Source organism: Pogonomyrmex barbatus, unplaced genomic scaffold, assembly GCF_055798465.1.
Source record: "Pogonomyrmex barbatus isolate J1 unplaced genomic scaffold, ASM5579846v1 scaffold15, whole genome shotgun sequence".
Taxonomy (NCBI): Eukaryota; Metazoa; Arthropoda; class Insecta; order Hymenoptera; family Formicidae; genus Pogonomyrmex; species Pogonomyrmex barbatus.
The window spans coordinates 3,048,181-3,068,734 of record NW_028297111.1 but is presented as its reverse complement, the minus strand read 5'-3'; the positions used below and the strand labels follow the sequence as shown (position 1 = coordinate 3,068,734).

At 28.0% G+C, this 20,554-nt stretch overlaps 1 protein-coding gene and 1 long non-coding RNA gene across 6 annotated transcripts in view; one reads left to right on the top strand and one right to left on the bottom strand.

Annotated features, from left to right (window-relative positions):
• Positions 1 to 3,046, top strand: LOC148937241 (uncharacterized). The gene is made up of 3 exons (XR_016138499.1): positions 1 to 585; positions 802 to 976; positions 1,577 to 3,046. It is a non-coding gene; the product is annotated as an uncharacterized LOC148937241 (long non-coding RNA).
• A 1,463-nt stretch (positions 3,047 to 4,509) lies between these two features.
• LOC105422463 (N-acetylneuraminate lyase-like) overlaps positions 4,510 to 20,554 on the bottom strand; it is a 36,416-nt gene continuing 20,371 nt past the window's right edge. For 2 of the 5 annotated variants that reach the window (XM_089073533.1, XM_089073531.1), the window contains exons 3-7: positions 14,602 to 14,899; positions 14,082 to 14,491; positions 13,905 to 14,004; positions 12,704 to 12,805; positions 11,762 to 12,630 (exon numbers count right to left, since the gene is read on the bottom strand). In XM_089073533.1, coding sequence (XP_088929659.1) covers positions 12,385 to 12,630; positions 12,704 to 12,805; positions 13,905 to 14,004; positions 14,082 to 14,491; positions 14,602 to 14,892 — 1,149 coding nt within the window. In that variant the 5' untranslated portion in view covers positions 14,893 to 14,899 and the 3' untranslated portion in view covers positions 11,762 to 12,384. Of the gene's footprint in view, positions 4,743 to 4,805; positions 4,978 to 5,149; positions 5,294 to 5,396; positions 5,568 to 5,658; positions 5,811 to 5,968; positions 6,040 to 6,126; positions 6,189 to 10,750; positions 10,948 to 11,760; positions 12,631 to 12,703; positions 12,806 to 13,904; positions 14,005 to 14,081; positions 14,492 to 14,601; positions 14,900 to 20,554 lie in introns of those variants that run through there. The other 3 variants (XM_089073535.1, XM_089073534.1, XM_089073532.1) reach the window with 3 other exon arrangements.

Here is a 20,554-nt window from a genome sequence, read left to right as displayed (position 1 = left end):
TATTTATGAATAAATATAAGTTTTGCAAATAATTTGATATTGCAGTATGGTAAATGGATTGTAAAGTTTATAACCGACGATAATTCAACGTAAAATAGTATGTTATTTCATAAATAACTAATACTTTTTATATTATTTGTAATATAACAATTTACTATACATAAAAATTTTTATCATGTTACTTAAGTTTATAGTTTCAAACAAAGAAGATAACATTTCAGAACATTGTATCTTAAATTTAATATCAAAGAAAGTAATGATTAATTGTAACATTTCTTTATTGGGTGATAGGGTATTATCGTATAAATTACTCTGAGGACAGGTGGTTAAACATTACATTGTATCTTAATTCCAAGAATCATAGGAAGATTAATGTTCTCGTCGTGCTCAAGTCATCGATGACGTGGACCATTTTATAACAATAAGCAAATTAAGACCATTTATATTTTGGGAATTTACAAAATACTTACATAAAGAAGTGAATTATATAACATGTTACATAACATATCTTATGTTTAAATGTCTCTTGAACGCATATCAGACATCATTTCAATTCCGCACGGTAACGAGGAAAAAGATTTCAAGGTAAAAATGATTTTAGTAAAAAGTGCATTTGTACATCATTTACATTGATTCAAAAGTACACATTTTATATTAAATTAATTTTTTAAACAGTTTTCTAAAGACCTAATGCTTTAATTAAGAAATTGAGTAATAAAATTATTTCCGTTCCAACAATTTAGCAACATTTCCAAAAAATAAATATGTTAAACAATGTTTTTGTTAATTTACAACATTTAGGACAGAATACTCTGGATATTGAATGAGCTACTTGAAAAAATTGGATACAAAGAAGATCATAACGAAAATCATCTTACTAAATGTTTGAAACAAGAAGCCGCCAAATGGGCGTGCGTGATAGCAAATGCAAGGAAACAGCATTAGATAATTTGAAATTGCAATTAGCAAATCAGACGTAATTATTCCTCTAAAGTTCCATTATATTTCTGTACATTTACTGAGAAAAAGATTTCTTTAGATTTAGTAATTCTATTTGTTTAATTTAAATTTATTTAATTTAAACAACATAATTTTGCAATTTATTGAACATTATTTTGTTGAATTAAGAGTTTTGTTGTTTTGTTAATGTATATCATGGTATTTTAAACAGAAGAAACACTATTATTTAAGGGAAGTAAAATTTATTGTTAGACTAATAATTCTTTGTTTGGTTAAATTAAATATTGTTTCAATGGAAAAGATTTTTTAACATTGTTGGAATATATAATAAAGACCGTTATGTCCTTCAAATAATTTATTAAATAAATATTTTATTTAAAATAAAGCAATTTATTATTTGAAGAACGATCGAATTTGAATAATTGATTTGGATAATTAATCAATAATTGATTTGTTTGGACTATTTCAAAAGTAAATTCCTTTGAATCTAATAAAATTGAAGAATTAAATTCAAAGAAGTCGTTCTCTCTGTGTAGTATCTGCAAAGCTTGATATATTTTTGAACGAAAATATATATATATAATAATTGTCATATCTTTATAATTGAATTTTCTAGATCTAAACTTTTATCTTGGTGGAAGAGATGGACATATTGTAATGGCATGTCTCACATTCGTTTAGACGAAGTATTTTTTGACTTACACCAAATTATCGAAACCGAAAATCTAGAAATAATGGAAGCTCTAGCTTGCTCTACAGATGTTGATATCTTACCTCATCTTTACTTGTTACGAAAGATATATATAATATATATAATACAACTATAATACAAACAAACTATGAACGAAGAAAGCATATAAATTTGTTTTGTCATGTTCTTCAGAAACATATAACCCCATCATTTAATTATCTAATGAACAATTTGGACTTCATTCTTCCTAAGTAACGTTACCGTTTTCACAAATATATTTTGATTATGTTACAATTATTAATTCTGTTGTATCATTTCTAATATATATATCACACATTTTCCTTTTCTAGAGAAGTTAGTAAAACTGCAGCATTAGTCATGATTATAAATAACTATCTATACTTTCAAGGAACTTACTACTGAGATAAATTTTATCAAACGTAATACTGCTAACTTATTATATTTTTGGTATTTATTTAAATTTATATTAATAACGTTACATATTATTAGATAGAAAGTGTTTTAGATCTTTTTAGATAGAAAATATTTGATCTTTGTGAAAACGACATATTATACTCAAAACTAAATTGTCAAAATGAAATATAACATGTTGTTTAAATTTTAGTTTGTAAAAATTCGAAAAATATTTGAATGGATCTTTTAAAATGGTACTGTATATTTAAAATGTGCCCATACAAATTTTGCAGATAAACTGAATACATACAAAGTTTAAAAATCTTCTTCCATTGGCCTTAGAAAAATTAAATATGCGCACGCATGAACTAGATAGGCACTCGAATTTATTATATTATTATATTATTATTATAGGCATTATCATTAATACTTATTGTAATCCTTTTTAACTTTTAAAAACTGATCAAATAACAAAAGACTGTATGGCAATAAATTAGTACTGATTTAGATTACAACATTTATTGTCATCAATATTGAAAATATATAATTCACATCATACAGTCTATAATATATAATGTTACATATATTATAGATTTTCAATGCTGAAAATGAATATCGGAACACATTCTGGGATCTACAAAATTTGTGCATAAAATAGATATTTAGATACTCCATATTCATATGTATTAATTTTTCCTACTTCTATATCATTGTAACTATATCATTCTAACGATCGATTTCGAGATTGTCTGGAATGGTTTTTTGATATCTATCAATATCAATGTACTTCAAAATATATTATCAATATTATAAACATATATTATTTTTAAATCTAATATATTTTATGATAAATATTAAAAATGTGTATACAAATATGTATACAAAATAATATGTATACAAAAGGGAATATATGTATATATGTATATATGTTCTACACATACTATTCATGTCAAATATTAATAACAATTTTGTATTAATTTCATCTCTGACTATTTTTATTTCTATAAAATTTAGTTGTCCTACAAAAGGACTATTACAAAAAGACAATTATAAAATAAGATAACGTCGATACGTACTTTAGTCCACCTAAAAGTTAAGAAAAATACTACATTCATTAACGTTTAAGATCATATGGATGTAATGTAAAAGTTAATAAAAATCTCAAATTTAAATTTGTTAACTGATTATGTAATTAAATTCTAAATTAATTTTTATATATAGTAACAATTTTAGAACTACGTATTGTTTACTTGTTATAATCATTCTACTTTTTTATTAAATTTTATATAAACATATTTATCAATTATTTATGATATATTTAAATGTAGATAATATTTTGAGCAAGCTTTATAAATACATCGTCAAACGTTTTTATGAATAATTTTTATTTTATTCTTAAAAATATTTTTCTTTTTATTCTTCTTTTCTTTTATTCTTTAATTTAAAACATATTTTGGTATTAATTTTTTTAAAATTTCGATATATAATTGTTAATATTTACAACAATTTTTTCCGATTATATTATATATAGTAATAATAATCTCTCTCTCTCTCTCTCTCTCTCTCTCTCTCTCTTTCTCCTCCCTCTCTTTCCCCTTCTTCCATTTTCTATATAATTTAATAATAATTAAATAATAATAAAGATATTCCAAGATTTTCTAATTATTAAATAAGCGTGATTTTTTTTAATTTGTCCAAACAGTTTTTAAATTTAATTAACTAACAAGGAAGCATAATAAAGGATATTACTTGATATAATAAATCCATAATTGCCTGATTATTTATTTTTCTTATTTAATTTAAAGCATTCATCAAAATTCATACATTTTACATATTTATATCATCTTCCAACTTAAATCATTTAACCTTTTAATATTATTTTGAATATATATATATATATATATATATATATATATATTTATGTATTTATATTTTAAATATGATTTTATCTTGTAAATCGTTTGTCAATAATATTTTTTAAAAATCTTGCATATTTAAAAAAATGTTTTTTATATATAAAAACTGGCTACGAAATTAATTGTGAATGTTGATATGATAAAAATATAAATTATAAAAATATAAATACTTGAATCAATTAACCATAAGGAATACATAGAGAAGAAGGATATATAATCTTTAAAATCTTGTCAATAATCATAAAACTCATAAAGCACAATAGTTAATAAGAGATAATAAACAATAAATAATTAAAAGTTCATTATAATTTTTAATAAAATTTTATATCATAATTAGGGATATAAATTATTTTATTTAATAAGCAAAGCAGAAGAAACAAAATTTAATTATATTATCTTACGTATATATATATATATATATATATATATATATACTTTTATATATATTTTATATATATTTTATATAAACTTTTATATATATATTTTATATAAACTTTTATATATATTTTTTAAAAAAATATTATACCATTTATGCTTATAATTAGATAATTTATTAAAATATCTGAGATAAGATAATAAGTTTAGAAAAAGAAAATATTCCTAGTAATGTTTAATTTTTGGCTGATATCCCAAATTTGTTAAATCTCTCGTCATAATTGTTATAGCTTCGGAAGAAATCGATTTAAGTGGTGCACGAGGTAGTCCTGCATCAATGTCAGTAAGAAGAGCCATTGCTTTCTTCATAGTTTGCACCCAATTACCTGCAAATAATCATTAATTAAAGTACTACTACATACTTTGTCAAAGCCAAAAACAATATTTACCATGTTTCGTAATAATAACTACGATGTTTGAAAGCTTTTCTTGCATATTCCTAGCTCTTAATGTATCTCCATTTTTGCAAGCAGTAAGAAGATCTAATATAAGTTCCGGAAACATGTTTATGCTGGTTAATATGAAGGAATCCATTCCTAATGTAAACGCCGCGTTTATTAACTAGAGAATTACAAAATTAAATATTTCTATTATATTGCAATTAAAGAACGCATATCGAAATAAAAAATAAACCAATATATTACTGATTAATAATTGATCAGGCAAAGTTACTGGCTATTATGGTTCATCATTTATTTATAAAGCCTTAAACCCTAATAATTTCGTTCATTACCTGATCATTTCCAAGAAAAATAGTATATTTTCTATTATTGGCACGTAGCGCTTGTGCTCCTTCTTCTAAATTGGCACTAGTGAATTTTATACCCACAAATGAGGGTATTTTATCACCAATCGATTCAAGAAATTGACCCATATACTGCAAAATATTTGCGCATAATATTTAGAATTCAAATATATGATGTATAAATATAGTAATTATTTCAGTTGATTATGCGAATTGTGAATGTCAAACATCGCTTACTGTTAACATTAGTGAACATAGGAATATGGTAATATAATAATGGTGTTTTTGGCGCTGCATTGCCAATTATTTGCAAGTATTCAATTAATTGTTCAGGAGTAGTAGGTTTGAAATACAACTCTGGTAAGCACAATATAGAATCCACGCGCAGACTAGCTGCATGTTTCGCCTGTATAAATATTATTCCCATTTTAATCAATCACAGAAATGAATCATTGAAATGAATGTTATTCTCTGCATATATTAATAATTATATTCACAAGTTCGATAACATCGGGAAGAGAAGCGCCTCCTACTTGAATCATCAAGTGTTGCTTTGTTTCTTTCAAAAGAACTGCCTTTACCCAAGCTTCAGTAATAAGTTTTCTTTCAGCAATAGACATTGACATTCCTTCACCACTTGTGCCATTAACTGTAAAAAGAGATGCAAAATTTATTTTAATTTTAAAATGAATATCATCTGTCGTATATCTTTTTTTGAAATAATTTTTAGACAAAATTAATTTTAGCAGGAATTTAATGTGATTAATATTATTTAAATAATTATGATTGAATTTAATAATAACTTACCAAGTATACCTTTGATTCCTTTATTTGCTAAATATGTTGCATATTGTGGTATAATATCTAAATTGAGCGAGCTATTAAATGAATATCAATCATTATCTTTTATTGTAACATTAATAATTATTAATAGTTATTAAAACTCTTTATTAAAATATAATTACCCATCATTATTGAAAGGAGTTAACACAGGGACAATAAGACCTCTATAAGTATATGACAATTGCTGTAATTATAAAAATAATTATCAACTATATAAAAAATTTATTTTATTTACTGTCAAAAATTTTGACAAAAACTTATTTTTGTCATTAGTGATATATTAGTGATATATTACATACAAATTAAAAATATTAATTTGCTTTGTTTACTTACTTCATTTTCCATTTAAATTAAAAAAGTTATTTTAGGTGTAAACAAATTATTTATTACAATTTTTAGATAAAAAAATATGTAAATTTCTATTTTTTTAAATAAATTTTTAAAATTTAAGGCTCCTGAGTAGTCACCGCGGCGATATTGGAATCGTAATATCATAGGCGAGAAATGACATAGTAAAGTTTATTGCACTAATTTCGTAAATAAAGAGATATTTGACTAAAATAACATCTGATATGGTTTTAAGATACTTGTAAAAATAGGCAACTGCTATCCTTTCTCTTCCTAATTAGAATAACTAGTAAAAGGCATATGAAATGAAGTGTATTCAAAGAAAAACGCACGATTTGACAGCTGTTGAAAGAAGTAGAAAAAGTGTATTTAATGTCCGAATATAATTTTAGCTGCCACCCATTTTTACGAATCTGGTAAGTATAAAATAAGTCACATCTGCATGATTAAGAACATAATAACAAAAATAGCTACAATAAAAAGTTTCGTTGTCCGCACATCAGTTATATAAAGATAAACAAGAACAAGTATAAGACAAACAAGGATGAATTTCTATTTTTTTTCTGTGACGATACATCGCTATCGTCAACACAGAGTTCTTAATTGAGTACTGAAGAGCCTTAAAAAAAGTAACCTTATCATACACAACACATATATATATTTTATCACACACTTCAAAAAAAGTCTTGAAATAAGTGTAATAAATAGATTTCTTTTATTCTGATATTATAGAATTATTCAAATTTTTAGAATCTTCATTCAATCTTTTAGAATCTTTAGAAAAAAGAAAAAACAATGCAAATTCAATTAAGAAGGACAGACTCATGAGCGTGCGTAATGCTAGATTGTTTTTTTACGCAGACGCTCACAAATATTTATAAATTACTAATTACTGCCAAAATTACAAGAAAGATAGAAAACTACTAAATAGAAAACTTTTCTATTTAGTATAACCTGTTTTATACGCCCATATGTGACACTAATTCACATTAATTATAAAATACTTTATAACTCTACAGTTGATTGTCTTTATTTCTTCTTCATTTTGCGGTGTGTGTGTGTGTGTGTGTGTGTGTGTGTGTGTGTGTGTGTGAGTGAGTGTGTGTGTAAAATATTGTCAATTAGAATGTGTCATCGCTCCATATATATACATATATATATATATATATATATATACATACACCGCGACCTACTGCATCTAGCTTGTAGGCTCACGGCGCGTAATGAGAGGAAGGTGACGTTTCGCCGCCTGAACAGCGACACGTAACTTCTCCCTAGGTGTAGTAAATCGTATTTCGGATTCGTCATTGGTTCGCAAAATAGTACAGGACTTTGCGATTTTCGTTATTTTATTTTATAACTCAAAAATTAGAGCGAATATTACAAAATGGTATTAGACTTTTCCGTTCCCCTGATTCTACACCTCCAATGCGATTTGTATCTTAACTCTGGAACACCCTGTATACCTTATATATATATATATATATATATATATATATATATATATAGGGTGTCCCCAAAAAAATGGTCAAGCGATCATATGCAAGTAGAGCAGACTAAACTGAGTCGCAAAGTCCTGTACTATTTTGCGATTCGCAATAGTTACAGGACTTTTTGACTCAGTTTAGTTTGCTCTATCTGCATATAATCGCTTGGCCATTTTTTTGGGACACCCTGTATATATATATATATATATATATATATATGTTCGGCATCGGTTATATCATCTCTTATGTGCAAGTAGAGCTGGTAAAACTAAGTAGAAAAGTCTTCTATTATTTTGCGATTTTCGTGATAATTATCAAATTATTAATTATTAAAAATCACGATATTAGGCGATACCGGTCCACCGGTAAATGCAAGCGTGCGGTAAGATACTCCCGCCCGGCGATCATCATTGATAGGCGCGTGAGGAATTGTTTATTTCAAGCGGCAATAGCCAATATATTAAAGAAAACAATTCCTCGCGCGCCTAGCAACGATGATCGCCGGGCGGGAATATTTTATTGCTCGCTTGCATTTGCCGATAGGCTAATATGGTCATTTTTAAGAATTAATAATTCGATAATTATCGCGAAAATTGTAAAATGATACAGAACTTTTTTACTCAGTTTTACTAGCTCTACACACGAGAGATGATATGACCGGACATCCTGTATATATATATATATATATATATATATATATCCAAATAGCAAAATGCCAGCAGTATGCCAACACTGTGCCAGCAGATTCAATCATGACTTCGCAGCAGTGCTTCAAATTGCTGCTTCCTAATTAAGCTTAGTTTTTTGCGGCACACTTCTCATCATAGAATGACGACAAAAGTGCGATAAAAATCGAGCATTGCTTGCTATCTCATTGTGTCAGCAGATATGTAGCAGCTATCGTGCAAAGTTTGCCATATCAGATACTGGCAGCAGAAACGCAGTAGAAATCGAGCATAATGTGCCGTCACGAGGTGACGACAAAATTGCGGCAGGTATATGGCGCGTATCTGCTTTATCAGCGTAACCAGAAAAAAAGTTCAGGTAAGTTAAAAAGCTCGTAGCGCTCACCAGTTTTGTTTTAGTTTTCGTTTTTTTTGCACATCTTTTGAAATAAAGGTATAATGCATAATCATATGACAAATGATAAAGTGCATTGATTATTATTGCTTTATCTATAAGGATAGAAATATCGTGCATACAATCCAAGTCGTAAGGAGAAAGCCTTTATTTTTTCGAGAGAGCCTTTGTTTTTCCTAACATTTTTATTATTAATAATTATTTTAATAAATATACATAAATTTATACATTTAAACAATAAACTGTAATAACTTTTTTTTATCTGAACTAGTTGTATCATTTTGACATTATTATATGAGGTAAATAAACATTGTAATGAATTTTTTTAACAGTTATCACGTAGTACAATATATCGTTATTAAACAGATATTTTACGATATTATATTGCGATATTAATTGTGTGATATACAAATAAGTTTCGAAACAGAAATAATTTCTTAATAAGAATGTCATTGTATATTTCTGTGATTTCTGTTCTCGATGGTATAAGAGCCTCGTGGTGAAACCTTTACCACTTCACCATATCTGAGCGCGCGAAATATCAGCTCCGTGATTAGTGAATTTTAACCGCCAATAATTTAAAAACTATTATAGCCTCGATATTTTCGTATTAGAATTTTCGTCTTAGAATGTTCCAAAGAATCTACTCTTGAAAGAAAATGCGTCAGTTTTGGGACACCCTGTATATATACAGGGTATCGCAGAATTGGGGAACGAGCCGCAGTGGGAGTGTAGAAGAAATCAAGGGAAACAAAAAAAATCTAATATTATTTTGTGATATTCACTCTAATTTTCGAGTTATAAAATAAAATATCCGAATCAATGAGTGATGACGCCGCGCTATAGTACGGCCTACTGCTCCTAGCTTATGGGCGCGCGGCGCGCGATGAGAGGAAGGGAGGGAGGTAAGGCTCTACATTCCCACTGCGGTTCGTTCCTCAGTTCTGGGACACTCTGTATATGTGTATATGTATACTAATAATATATACTAATATGACACAATATAAATAAAGAAGGAATCAAATAAAAGTCAAGTAGAAAATGTAGCAAACGTTAATTTTATAAAATTTAATTTAATAAATCTTATAAATCTTATAAATTTAAAATATAATTAAGGAAGAAAATATAAAAATGTATATATTTTATATCGTACATTATATGTAATTACATTTTAATTTTATAATAATTTTAATATCTTTTATTATTAATTTCTAAATCTACATGCTCTACATTTATAATACATATGATGTTGTTTGTTTTATGAAATCTTTTTGCATTGGATAAGATATATAATAGATCATATTTGTAATCTATTCTCTATCTATTCTATGAAGAATATTGCTCTAAAAATCATCAAATAAAAAGACAAAATTACTTTTCTTGCAAGTCAATAAGAAGAAACGATTTGTTAGTTTCTTGCACTTTGTATTGCATTGAGTTAAAAATCAACGTCTTCTATGGACTTTATACCTTCTCGTAATGCAAGCGTCAGTCTGTTAATTCAAATTTCTTCATTAAGAAATTAAACTACGTGTGTTATGCTATAATTAAACTGGACACAGCTGTATCGCTACAAATACCATTTTATTGCAAAACATGAATTAATATAAATTATATAATAATATAAATTTAATAGATATCTTAGATTTTCTATATTTATCTAAAGTTATGATATTTAATCTTTTCTATGTGAAAAGTTTTCAATGTGAAATAAAAAAAGAGTCACTGTAATGGCGTTTTCTTACAAAAAGTTATTTAGAGCGAAATCATTACAAAGTCAATATATCAAAATAAAATATTATTAATATTATATATAAATTAAAGAACACAGTTTGCTAGTGCTCACTTGTTTTATTTCAATAATTATATAACACAATATTGAAGTTTCTACGTGCAAACATTAATTGCTATAAAGTGACTTATTTTTATTTTGATTATACACATACATGTTAATATTGTTTATTTTTAATTATCTTCATTCATAACTACTCGTAGAGTTGTAAAATAGGAAATTATAGTCGAACAGTACTGTAATAAAAATAAATATATATTTGTTATTTTTGCGTTATAAAAACTTTTTTTACACATGGAATGATATTATTATGGAAAATAATATTACTAGAAGGATAATATTAAATTTTTTAAACATCTGTTTGCAAATATTTTGAAAAATATAATACAGCAAGTTATTAAATTCTTAATTTTCAACAACACTTTTAGAAATAATTTTAATAATAACAACTGTAACTAATACAATTTTAATATACATTGATTTTAAAATGAAAATATATTACAGTTATTCAATTATACAAGGTGTTTCGTAGCACTGTCCCTGTAGTAGCACTATCGCTCGTGAGGAGGTAAACGGGAGCGAGATAAATCAAAATGTCTTATACCATTTTGTGATATTTGCAATAATTTTCGTGTTATTAAGTATTAAAGTTGCACGAATAAAAGCGCGCGCTCGCCCACCTGGCTCGTAGGACGGCCCAGATATCGACATTGGCCGCTCGGCGATGATTGGACAGCGCGCGACGAGGAGAAGGATGAGCCATTGTTCACGAGCCTTCTTATCACGCCGAGACTCGCATCAACGTTATACACGCGATAATAATTATTAAATATTTTATTCTTTATACATTTAAGCTTTTTTAATAACGTAATGTTTATAGTTTTTTTAATAGCAAAAAATCAAATTAAATAATATAATTTCGCGAATGTAGCCTAACATCTTTCTCTCTAAAGTACAAGAATAGGGTAAATATTATCTTTAAACGACAATTGCAGTCAATACTCGAATAACATTAATATTCGATTCTCATCATTATGTGTAATTTCAAAAAAAAAATTTAAACAATTATCATTTTTTTACACTTTTTATATTAAATACGGTACAACACTCAAAAGAATAGTATCGCTGATTATTTATGACTACAACTGTCGTTTAAAGTGATAATATTTACTTTATTCTTGTACTTTAGAGGGAAAGATGTTAGGCTACATTCGTGAAATTCGCGAAATTAGTATATTATTTAATTTGATTTTTTGCTATTAAAAAGACTATAAATATTATAAAAAATAAAATATTTAATAATTGTAATCGCATGTATAACGTTGACGCGAATTTCGGCATAATAAGAAGCGTGAGTGGTAGTTCATCGAGAGACTAGGACCATCCTTTCCTTCGCCGCGCGTTGTCCAATCATCGCCGGCTAATGTCAAACATTGGGCCGTCGTCCTACGGGTCAGGTGGGCGCGCTCTTATTCGTGCAATTTTAATACTTAATAACTCGAAAATTATTACGAATATCGCAAAATGGTATAAGACATTTTGATTTATCTCGCTCCTGTCTATCTCCTCACGAACGATAGGGACAGTGCTACGGGACACTCTGTACGTTGTGTACGTTGTGTGTGTGTGAGCGCGCGCATATGTAATACACTGATAACAAATCTGTGGACATATTATTTTATAACATGCCAAATAATTAATATGGACAATATAATGATAATCATATTGATTGATTTAACTAATTTAAAATTTGTTCTTACCGTGGTAAAATAATTGAAACATAATGTCGGCATAAGACAAGCTATTCTAATCCTAATTGGTTTTTGACTTCTCATTACAATAATTTGTAGACAATTCCACATTTTAATTGATTGATTATATTGAAATGCATCGAATGCAGCTTGTGCAGTAGCATTGCTCTTATGAAAAGAGAATAAACATTTATTAAAATAATTCTATTTATAATACATTAATTTTTAATAAATAATTTACCTTGTACATCAAATATTCAGCCGGCCAAGTAAACATAAATACTTCAGACAAACATATTAATACTAATCCGAAAAACTGAATTAATTGCACTACAGGATGACGCTATTAAAAAAAAAAATAACATTAAACATATTTTATAATATTATATGATATTTTATATTTATAAGATCTCTAAAGGATATTTTATATGAAAAGAAAAATGGCTTTAAATTGGCTAAAATTGAAATATTTCAATTTCGATGGTGCTGAAAAGTTTCCTCTGACAACAAATTCAAACATCAATAGTATAAAAGATACGATCATTTGAAGTGAATGCTTTTAAAGTTTAACCTATTAAAGCCTATATCTAGAAGACTATATCAAGGATAACTAAAAAATAATTATTGAAAATAGGACCGGTGCATAAAAAAACATTTCTGACATAAAAAGCATATTGCAAAAATCAATTTTGCAACTAATTGTTGTTGTTACATTATTAACATTATTAAAAATTGAAAAAAAAATAAAAAAAGTTATTAAAGAAATATGTTTCTCTTTCATAAATCGTTCTTTGTTTCTATAAAAAATTATTTGTTTATTAACAATTAGTAATAACAATTAGTTGTAAAAATTTTTTTGCAATGTGTTTTTTATGTTAGAAATGTTTTTTATACTTTGATCCCATTCTTAATAGTTATTTTTTAGTTATTCTTTTAGACCTTTCTGATCTGGTTATGGGAAGTAATCGAAATAAATTTTATTAAATATTGTTTATTATTTTTTTGTATAAACAAAGAAGAATTTAAGAAAGAGTTGTACATATTTTTTAAATTATTTTTTTTTGTACAATTGATTGGCTTAATCAGTTTTTCTTTACGATTAATTTTTAATCACTTAATTATAACAATTAGTTACGAAATTGACTTTTGCTATATGTTTTTTATGCCAGACATGTCTTTTTATGTTCCGATTCTATTTTCAATAATTATTTTTTGGCTATCCTTAGTGGTCTAGGCATGGGCTCTAATGGATTCAATTTCAATGGCACTTACTTCCTAAATGATAATATCTTTTATAGTATTAGATTTTTGAACTTTTTATTAAAGGAAACTTGTTCACAACTATCTAAACTAAAACATATTTCAATTTCAACTAGTTTGATCGAAGCCACTTTTTTTATATAAAATATGCGGGATTTTTACATAATATTTTATATACTTACAGTAATAAGTAAAAGCAAGACTATTATTATACAAAATGTGCTACAGCATATTGTTGTGAATGCGAAAGGTCGGACAATAAATGCTACTTTTGCTGCATACCTAAATAAGTAAATGTCAATATTCACATAATTTAACTCTTAATTAGATTATCTGTATAACAACAGTTATAAATTTACTTGAGTAATTCTTGATGTGTTTTAATACATTTGAATAACTGATGAATATCTGTGCTACTTCTTAGCTCTTCGGTCAACATTTCAAATCTTGCCGATGTAAACCACAGTAGAAGAGCCATGTAATTATTTGTGCATAATTGTCCCGCTGTTATTAGTCCGGAGATACATTGATGCACATAAATGATCATCTTCAACGGTTGATTAGACACGTTAAACGGATACTCTGCTAATGTTGGAAAATCCTGCTCTAGTACGGAAGGTGCCACAAGTGATACAATTGTAATCAAATAGAACATAAACATACAACAACCATAAAAAATAAGACATTTGTCGATATATTTTTTAATAATAACTTCTTCAGTCGATTTTAGTTTCAGATCGAAGTAATCTGTCATTTTAAAAGTAACATCCTGCAAATAATTATATCGTCATTAATATAATAAATATAATAGTAAAATATAATTTGCATAATTAATTTGTACCTAAATGTTATAATGTTAAATGGATAAATATTAATTACCTGTAAATGATGATAGTTAAGTCTATAAAAGATGAAGTCAAAAATGACGTGTATACAACCGCTTGCCAGAAGCAATTGTTGTACTAAAATGATAGGTTTGTTTAGATTATTTAAGGCACCATATATTAATGGTATTTCATGACACATTGATATAATAATGCATAAAGTTTGATACATCTTCACACAGAATATCTTAAATTTTGCATCTTTTGAGACCGGCCAACCCCAAACTGGAAACAGACTCAACCTTACGACGAACATTACTTCCTTCAGTATAATCTTTTCTCGCATGATTCTGCTATGATATACATATATATAATATAATATAAGTATATATAAATATAGTTAATAAGTTACAATATTATAATATAATATAAATTATTACAATGAGATTTTTAAATAAGAAAATCAATTATTAGCAACATTTTTATTTTATTAATATTAAATAACTATATATATAATATTATTGTAATATATCAATATGTATATATATATATATATATATATATATATACATGAAATGTATATCCATATATCAATATGTATATATATATATATATATATATATATATATATATACAGAGTCAGAATGGACGAATCAATTTTTTATCCTATGGGATAAAAAATCGATATGTCTAACTTAACTGGATACTGTAAGCCTATTCTCTAATTTTCTAACAATAGTTTCACAAGCTAGTGATGTCGTTTTTTCCCCATATATTATACCTGCGCAACGACAACGACACTGTCGTTAAGAAGTTAGAAAATAGGTCTACTGATGTCAATTAAACTGATGAACGCGATGTACAAACACGTCCAAAAGTAGATTAAAATTAAATTAAAATGTAAAATTCTATTTTCTTCATAGATATTATGCCACATATTTTTATATATGGGATAAGAGCAAAAATAGTATCTTAATTCCTTAATACCTTAATACCTTAATTCTTATACAATTAGACTTCTTCAGATACTATATCAATATGTAGGGTTTAAAAACAAGAATATGTTATAGTCATATTATATATATAAGAGCATACTCGGATATAAAAAAATATATCAACGTGCATAACACGTCAACTTATATAACATATGTTTAAAATGCACATCCATGAAATGTATATCTATATATTATCTTACATAATATGTAAGATTCCATATACTTCTTCTTATCCTAATATATTGAATCTTCTATATTAAGTATTTGAAAGTGTCTGACTAGAAAAGGATTAAGAAGATACTAAATTTAGACTATTATCTATATACAAAAAATATGTGGCAAAATATCTCTTCCTATAAAGAAAATAGAATATATGATGTATTATACTTTGCTTTGTGAATAGAATTTCGCAATTTAATATTATTATCACTTTCAGACGTGCCTGTATTTTACGCTCAACAGTTCACACACAATTGACATCTATGCCGCTAAGTCGATTAGATATGTATTCGGTAATTTATTTCATAAGCTACAAAGCTGGTTCATTCAGTCTGATTCACCCTGTATATGCGAATATTCTGCATTTAATTCTAACAATCATTTTTGTATATAAAAACACGTATACAGTTTTATACAGAGTGTGATTCGAAATGATATAACGATCATGCAGATAGAGTAGGTCAAACTGAGCCAGAAAAGTTTTCTATTATTTTGTAATTTTCGCAATAATTTTAGTAATGAATTATTAATTAAATTATAATTATAATTATTAATAAAAAATCGGATAAATCTTTACTGAAACTTACGTAGCTCGGATAACTTTGATCTTGACATATATTGTCGAGATCATGACTCTGAGTAACTGAGTTTGACTTAACAACTAGGTGGCGGTCTTTTATAGTTTCTAAGACATTTAAAGTTAAAATGTATAACATTAAGAACTGCAGAATGTTTTTGAATGTTGGCTTCTTATACATACTGTATTATACTTTGCTTTGTGTTAAAAAGTGTATGCGTGGAAACAGTGTGTTCCACCGTTCCCTTATGAGGGGGCTCCACTACCAAAAGACTTAATCTAACCCAACCCATACCACAATGATAGATAAATATCATTGTATATCACATCATTATTGTGATATTTAATTACCGCTCGTAGGGAAGGAAGAGGGGCAGAACACAATTTCCGTCATGCATACTTTTTAACATGTTAATGAAGCGAGATTCCATGGGTTTACAATTTAATGAGTTTACAATTTTTCACAATGATTTTTATTATCATTATAATACAGGTTGGGTTACGTTAGGTCTTTTGATAATGGAGCTCCCCCTGTAAGGAAATACACTGCCTTGACAATATATATCAAGGTCATTAAAATCCGTGAGGTCGCTCAACTTATGCAGTTTTACTTTTAGCTATACATATTTAACTTTAAATATCTCAAAAACTATGAGAGACCGCCCTCTAATTGTTAAGGCAAAGTTACTCAGGGTCATGACAACATATATCAAGATCAAAGTCATCCGAGCTATGTAAGTTTTAGTAAAGATTTATCAAAAATCGTCGAGTAAATGCGTATCTGCCCGGCTCACTGACAAAGCACACAAGAGATGTGATCACGTAACATTACGCACGTTTGTGGTGTTAAAAGCGCAATAAAATGTTTGGAAGTACATAAGCAGATCTTCGTTTGTAAATACGTCTAACATCTCGCCACATTCCTGACAACTGTGCGTATAACGCTAGGTAATCGCACTTCGCTCTGCGCTTATCATTTGCCAATTGTACAGATACACGTTCATTCAACGATTTTTATATAATTACTCATTACTGATTGCCAAAATCGCAAAATGGTAAAAGATTTTTGCTCAATTTAGTCTGCTCTATCTGCGCACATATCGTTTCAAATTAAACACCCTGTATATTAAAAACTTTTTTCAAACTTATAAATGTCTCCAGACCAAGAATGTATTATGTATTTAAATACATAAAGATAAGTTAACACAGATGGGTCTTTTAGCGCCCAATTATCTTTTTATTTTGAATTTATACATTCATCGACAAAATTATCACACAGATATTATATCAAAATTTCGCATAACTTCAAATAAGCATAACTCAGTGAAAAAGTGATTATGAAAAGAGTAGACACATTTTGAAAAATATAACTAACATTACAATGTCCACATAACACAAAGGTTAAAGATAATATATAAGAAGTCTTAAAATATCTTTACAAAAGATATCGAATGGGTATTTTGTAATACTATGTATGCAATAAAATTACTCATTTCTTTCGCAAATCTGTTTATTACAGTTTATAAAAATTGTTTATTACTATTTATAACAATTAATTTATATAGAAATTATAATTATTTGAGAAGGCTGTTATGTCTGGTAGATTCCACAAATCTTCTCTTTCTTAATAAACTAAAACCTAACGGCTGTTCATCGACCAACAAACAATGTGTCAAAGAACTTAAAATATTTTTTTTGTTGTTGAATTACTGTTGACAAAGAGCCGGAACACAATCTTTTCAAAGCCTTATCTTTCGAAATATATAAAACGCAAAATCCAACGTACAGTGGAACTGTTTTTTAACAGAAATTATCGCTTTTATAGAAATATTCTGTTGACAGAATCATCTACAAACAATAAAATCCTTTAATACTTTGTGAATATGAGTGAATATGAGTTCCGCTCCAAAAATTTTTATGGTAACTATTAATAACGTAGAATATGCCGACGCATGAGAAGCATGAGCTTTCTGAAGTCGTCTGATGCCGTTATCTTCGAATCTGGAGATGAAAATAAAAATGTCATCCAATCAGAAGTTTCGCTTAGTAGCCGATGATAAACACGCCAATAAACGATTTAAGAAAAATCAATACATGAAACTAAGAAAAACAGAGAAATCTTTGGAAACTTGCTCAATAATTCGCCAAGAAAAGACACAAAAACAATCACAACCCAAGCCATTTCCCTACCCTACGCAATATTGGAAATTGATTCAAAAATTCCAGTACGCCCCTGAGACCAATACATCTATCAAAATTCTTTTATAAATCCATGACATCAAGGTCACATTTTCTTTTACATCGGTCCTCATACTGAAGACTGCTGTCAAACATTTCAACCCAAATTTCGAAAGTTAAACTCTGAAATTAGAATCTGTGCATGATTTCAAATGTAGTGCTGACAGTGCTGATACCAGTATTGAAACTTCTGTTAATCATCTGCAGGGCTGCAAAATATCTCATTCAAAATATTTATTAACAATCAGCAGTAAGTCATCCTTTTAATTATCTTCTTTTCATAATTTAGCGTGACGCTACTTTTTTGCAATTACTTGTTCGCTTCACTCTTTTAAAAAAATTAGTAACTTCTTCTTTCTCTCTTCTTCTCTCTTCTTGAATTCCCTTTCTTACTCCTGCCGCTGATCTACAGGTTCACTCTTAAGATTCGCAGTTGCTGATTAACTCGATGAATTCTTCTTCTTACTCTTGTCACTGATCCATGGATTTACCCTTAGGATTCGCGGTTATCAAGTTTAATGAATTCTTATTATTCGTATATAAACACATAAATGTTATCTATGTACTCTCCTTATATTTTCCCTTAATATTCATCAGTCTTTCTTCTTATTCTATTCTACTCTTTCTACTTATTCTATTTCATCATTTTAAACCGAACAGGATTACCCCCCCCCCTCCCTCCTGAGAAAAGCGGAGTTAAAACATCTCCGTTACAATAAAAATAGGCGTTAAAACATTTTCATTACAATAAAAAAAAACGGATTTCACGCGCGCTTCGAAATTTATTTAAAAAAATATAAATCGTGACAAATTGTCTCCGCTTCCTCTTCCCGATCCCTCGAGTTTTCCAGGCTGCAAAGAAGAAAACATCCCAATTTTTTTTACACTAATCCTTAAAAATAATTCTCTTTAACATACATACATACTTTAAATTAATTTAAAAATTATTAAACAAATGTATTATTCCGAATAGGATTATATACTTGTTACGATTGTTGGTAACTAAATAATACAAATATAAATTTAATCTGTAACTGTTGCTCCGAATTGTGAGCGAACTCGACATGTATTACAAATCGATATACTTGCGAGCGAGATAACAAATGAGAGATCACGACGTGTCATTTGTTTATTAGGTAGGATAATATTTGATATTGTATAAATAGACAAGCGTGCGAAAAGACGAACGAAGTCGAGATTGAGTCAGCGAACTGAGCAAATTGTAATAATACGCAAATAAAGACTTTAGTTGGAGAAAACGATTCGAGTATCTAATACAAGCCCGTACATGGTCCTTCGAGCCGGATTGAGAATAAGGCAATTAACAATTACGATTAACGATTAAGCAACTGCGAAAATGAGCGCGCAAGAATTACGCCGCCAACGAGGATATATCAAGGCAAAACAAACACATATTTGAAAGTTTGTGGAAAACGTGGCAAATCAGAGAACGCCGAGCATCGAAACGGTCACAGTATATTCAAAAAAATTAGAGCAAGTGTACAAGGAATTTAACGAAATACAGCGGCAATTGGTATGCGTTATCGAGGAGAATGAGCTGCCAATTGAAGATCAACGAGAAAACGATGTATTTGAAGAACGATACGTAGAATTGAGTGCAACATTGTCGAGATGGGCTGCTGCAATTAAACCGACTGTAAGTACAACTAACAGTGACGAATCATTTGCACAAGTGATAGAGCAGCAAACAGAAGTAATTAGAGCGTTAAATTCAAATGGTTCACAAATTGATGCCAGAGTCAAACTGCCGGTAATCAATTTGCCAATCTTTTCGGGAGAAATAGAGGGCTGGACACGGTTTTCTGATACCTTTACCGCATTAATTCATAACAGCGATTTATCGGCAATTCAAAAGCTGCAATATCTGGTCGGTGCACTGACGGGAAGCGCGACAAAAATCATCGAATCAATCGAGATTTCGGCACAGAACTACGAAGTGGCCTGGAATCTTTTAAGAA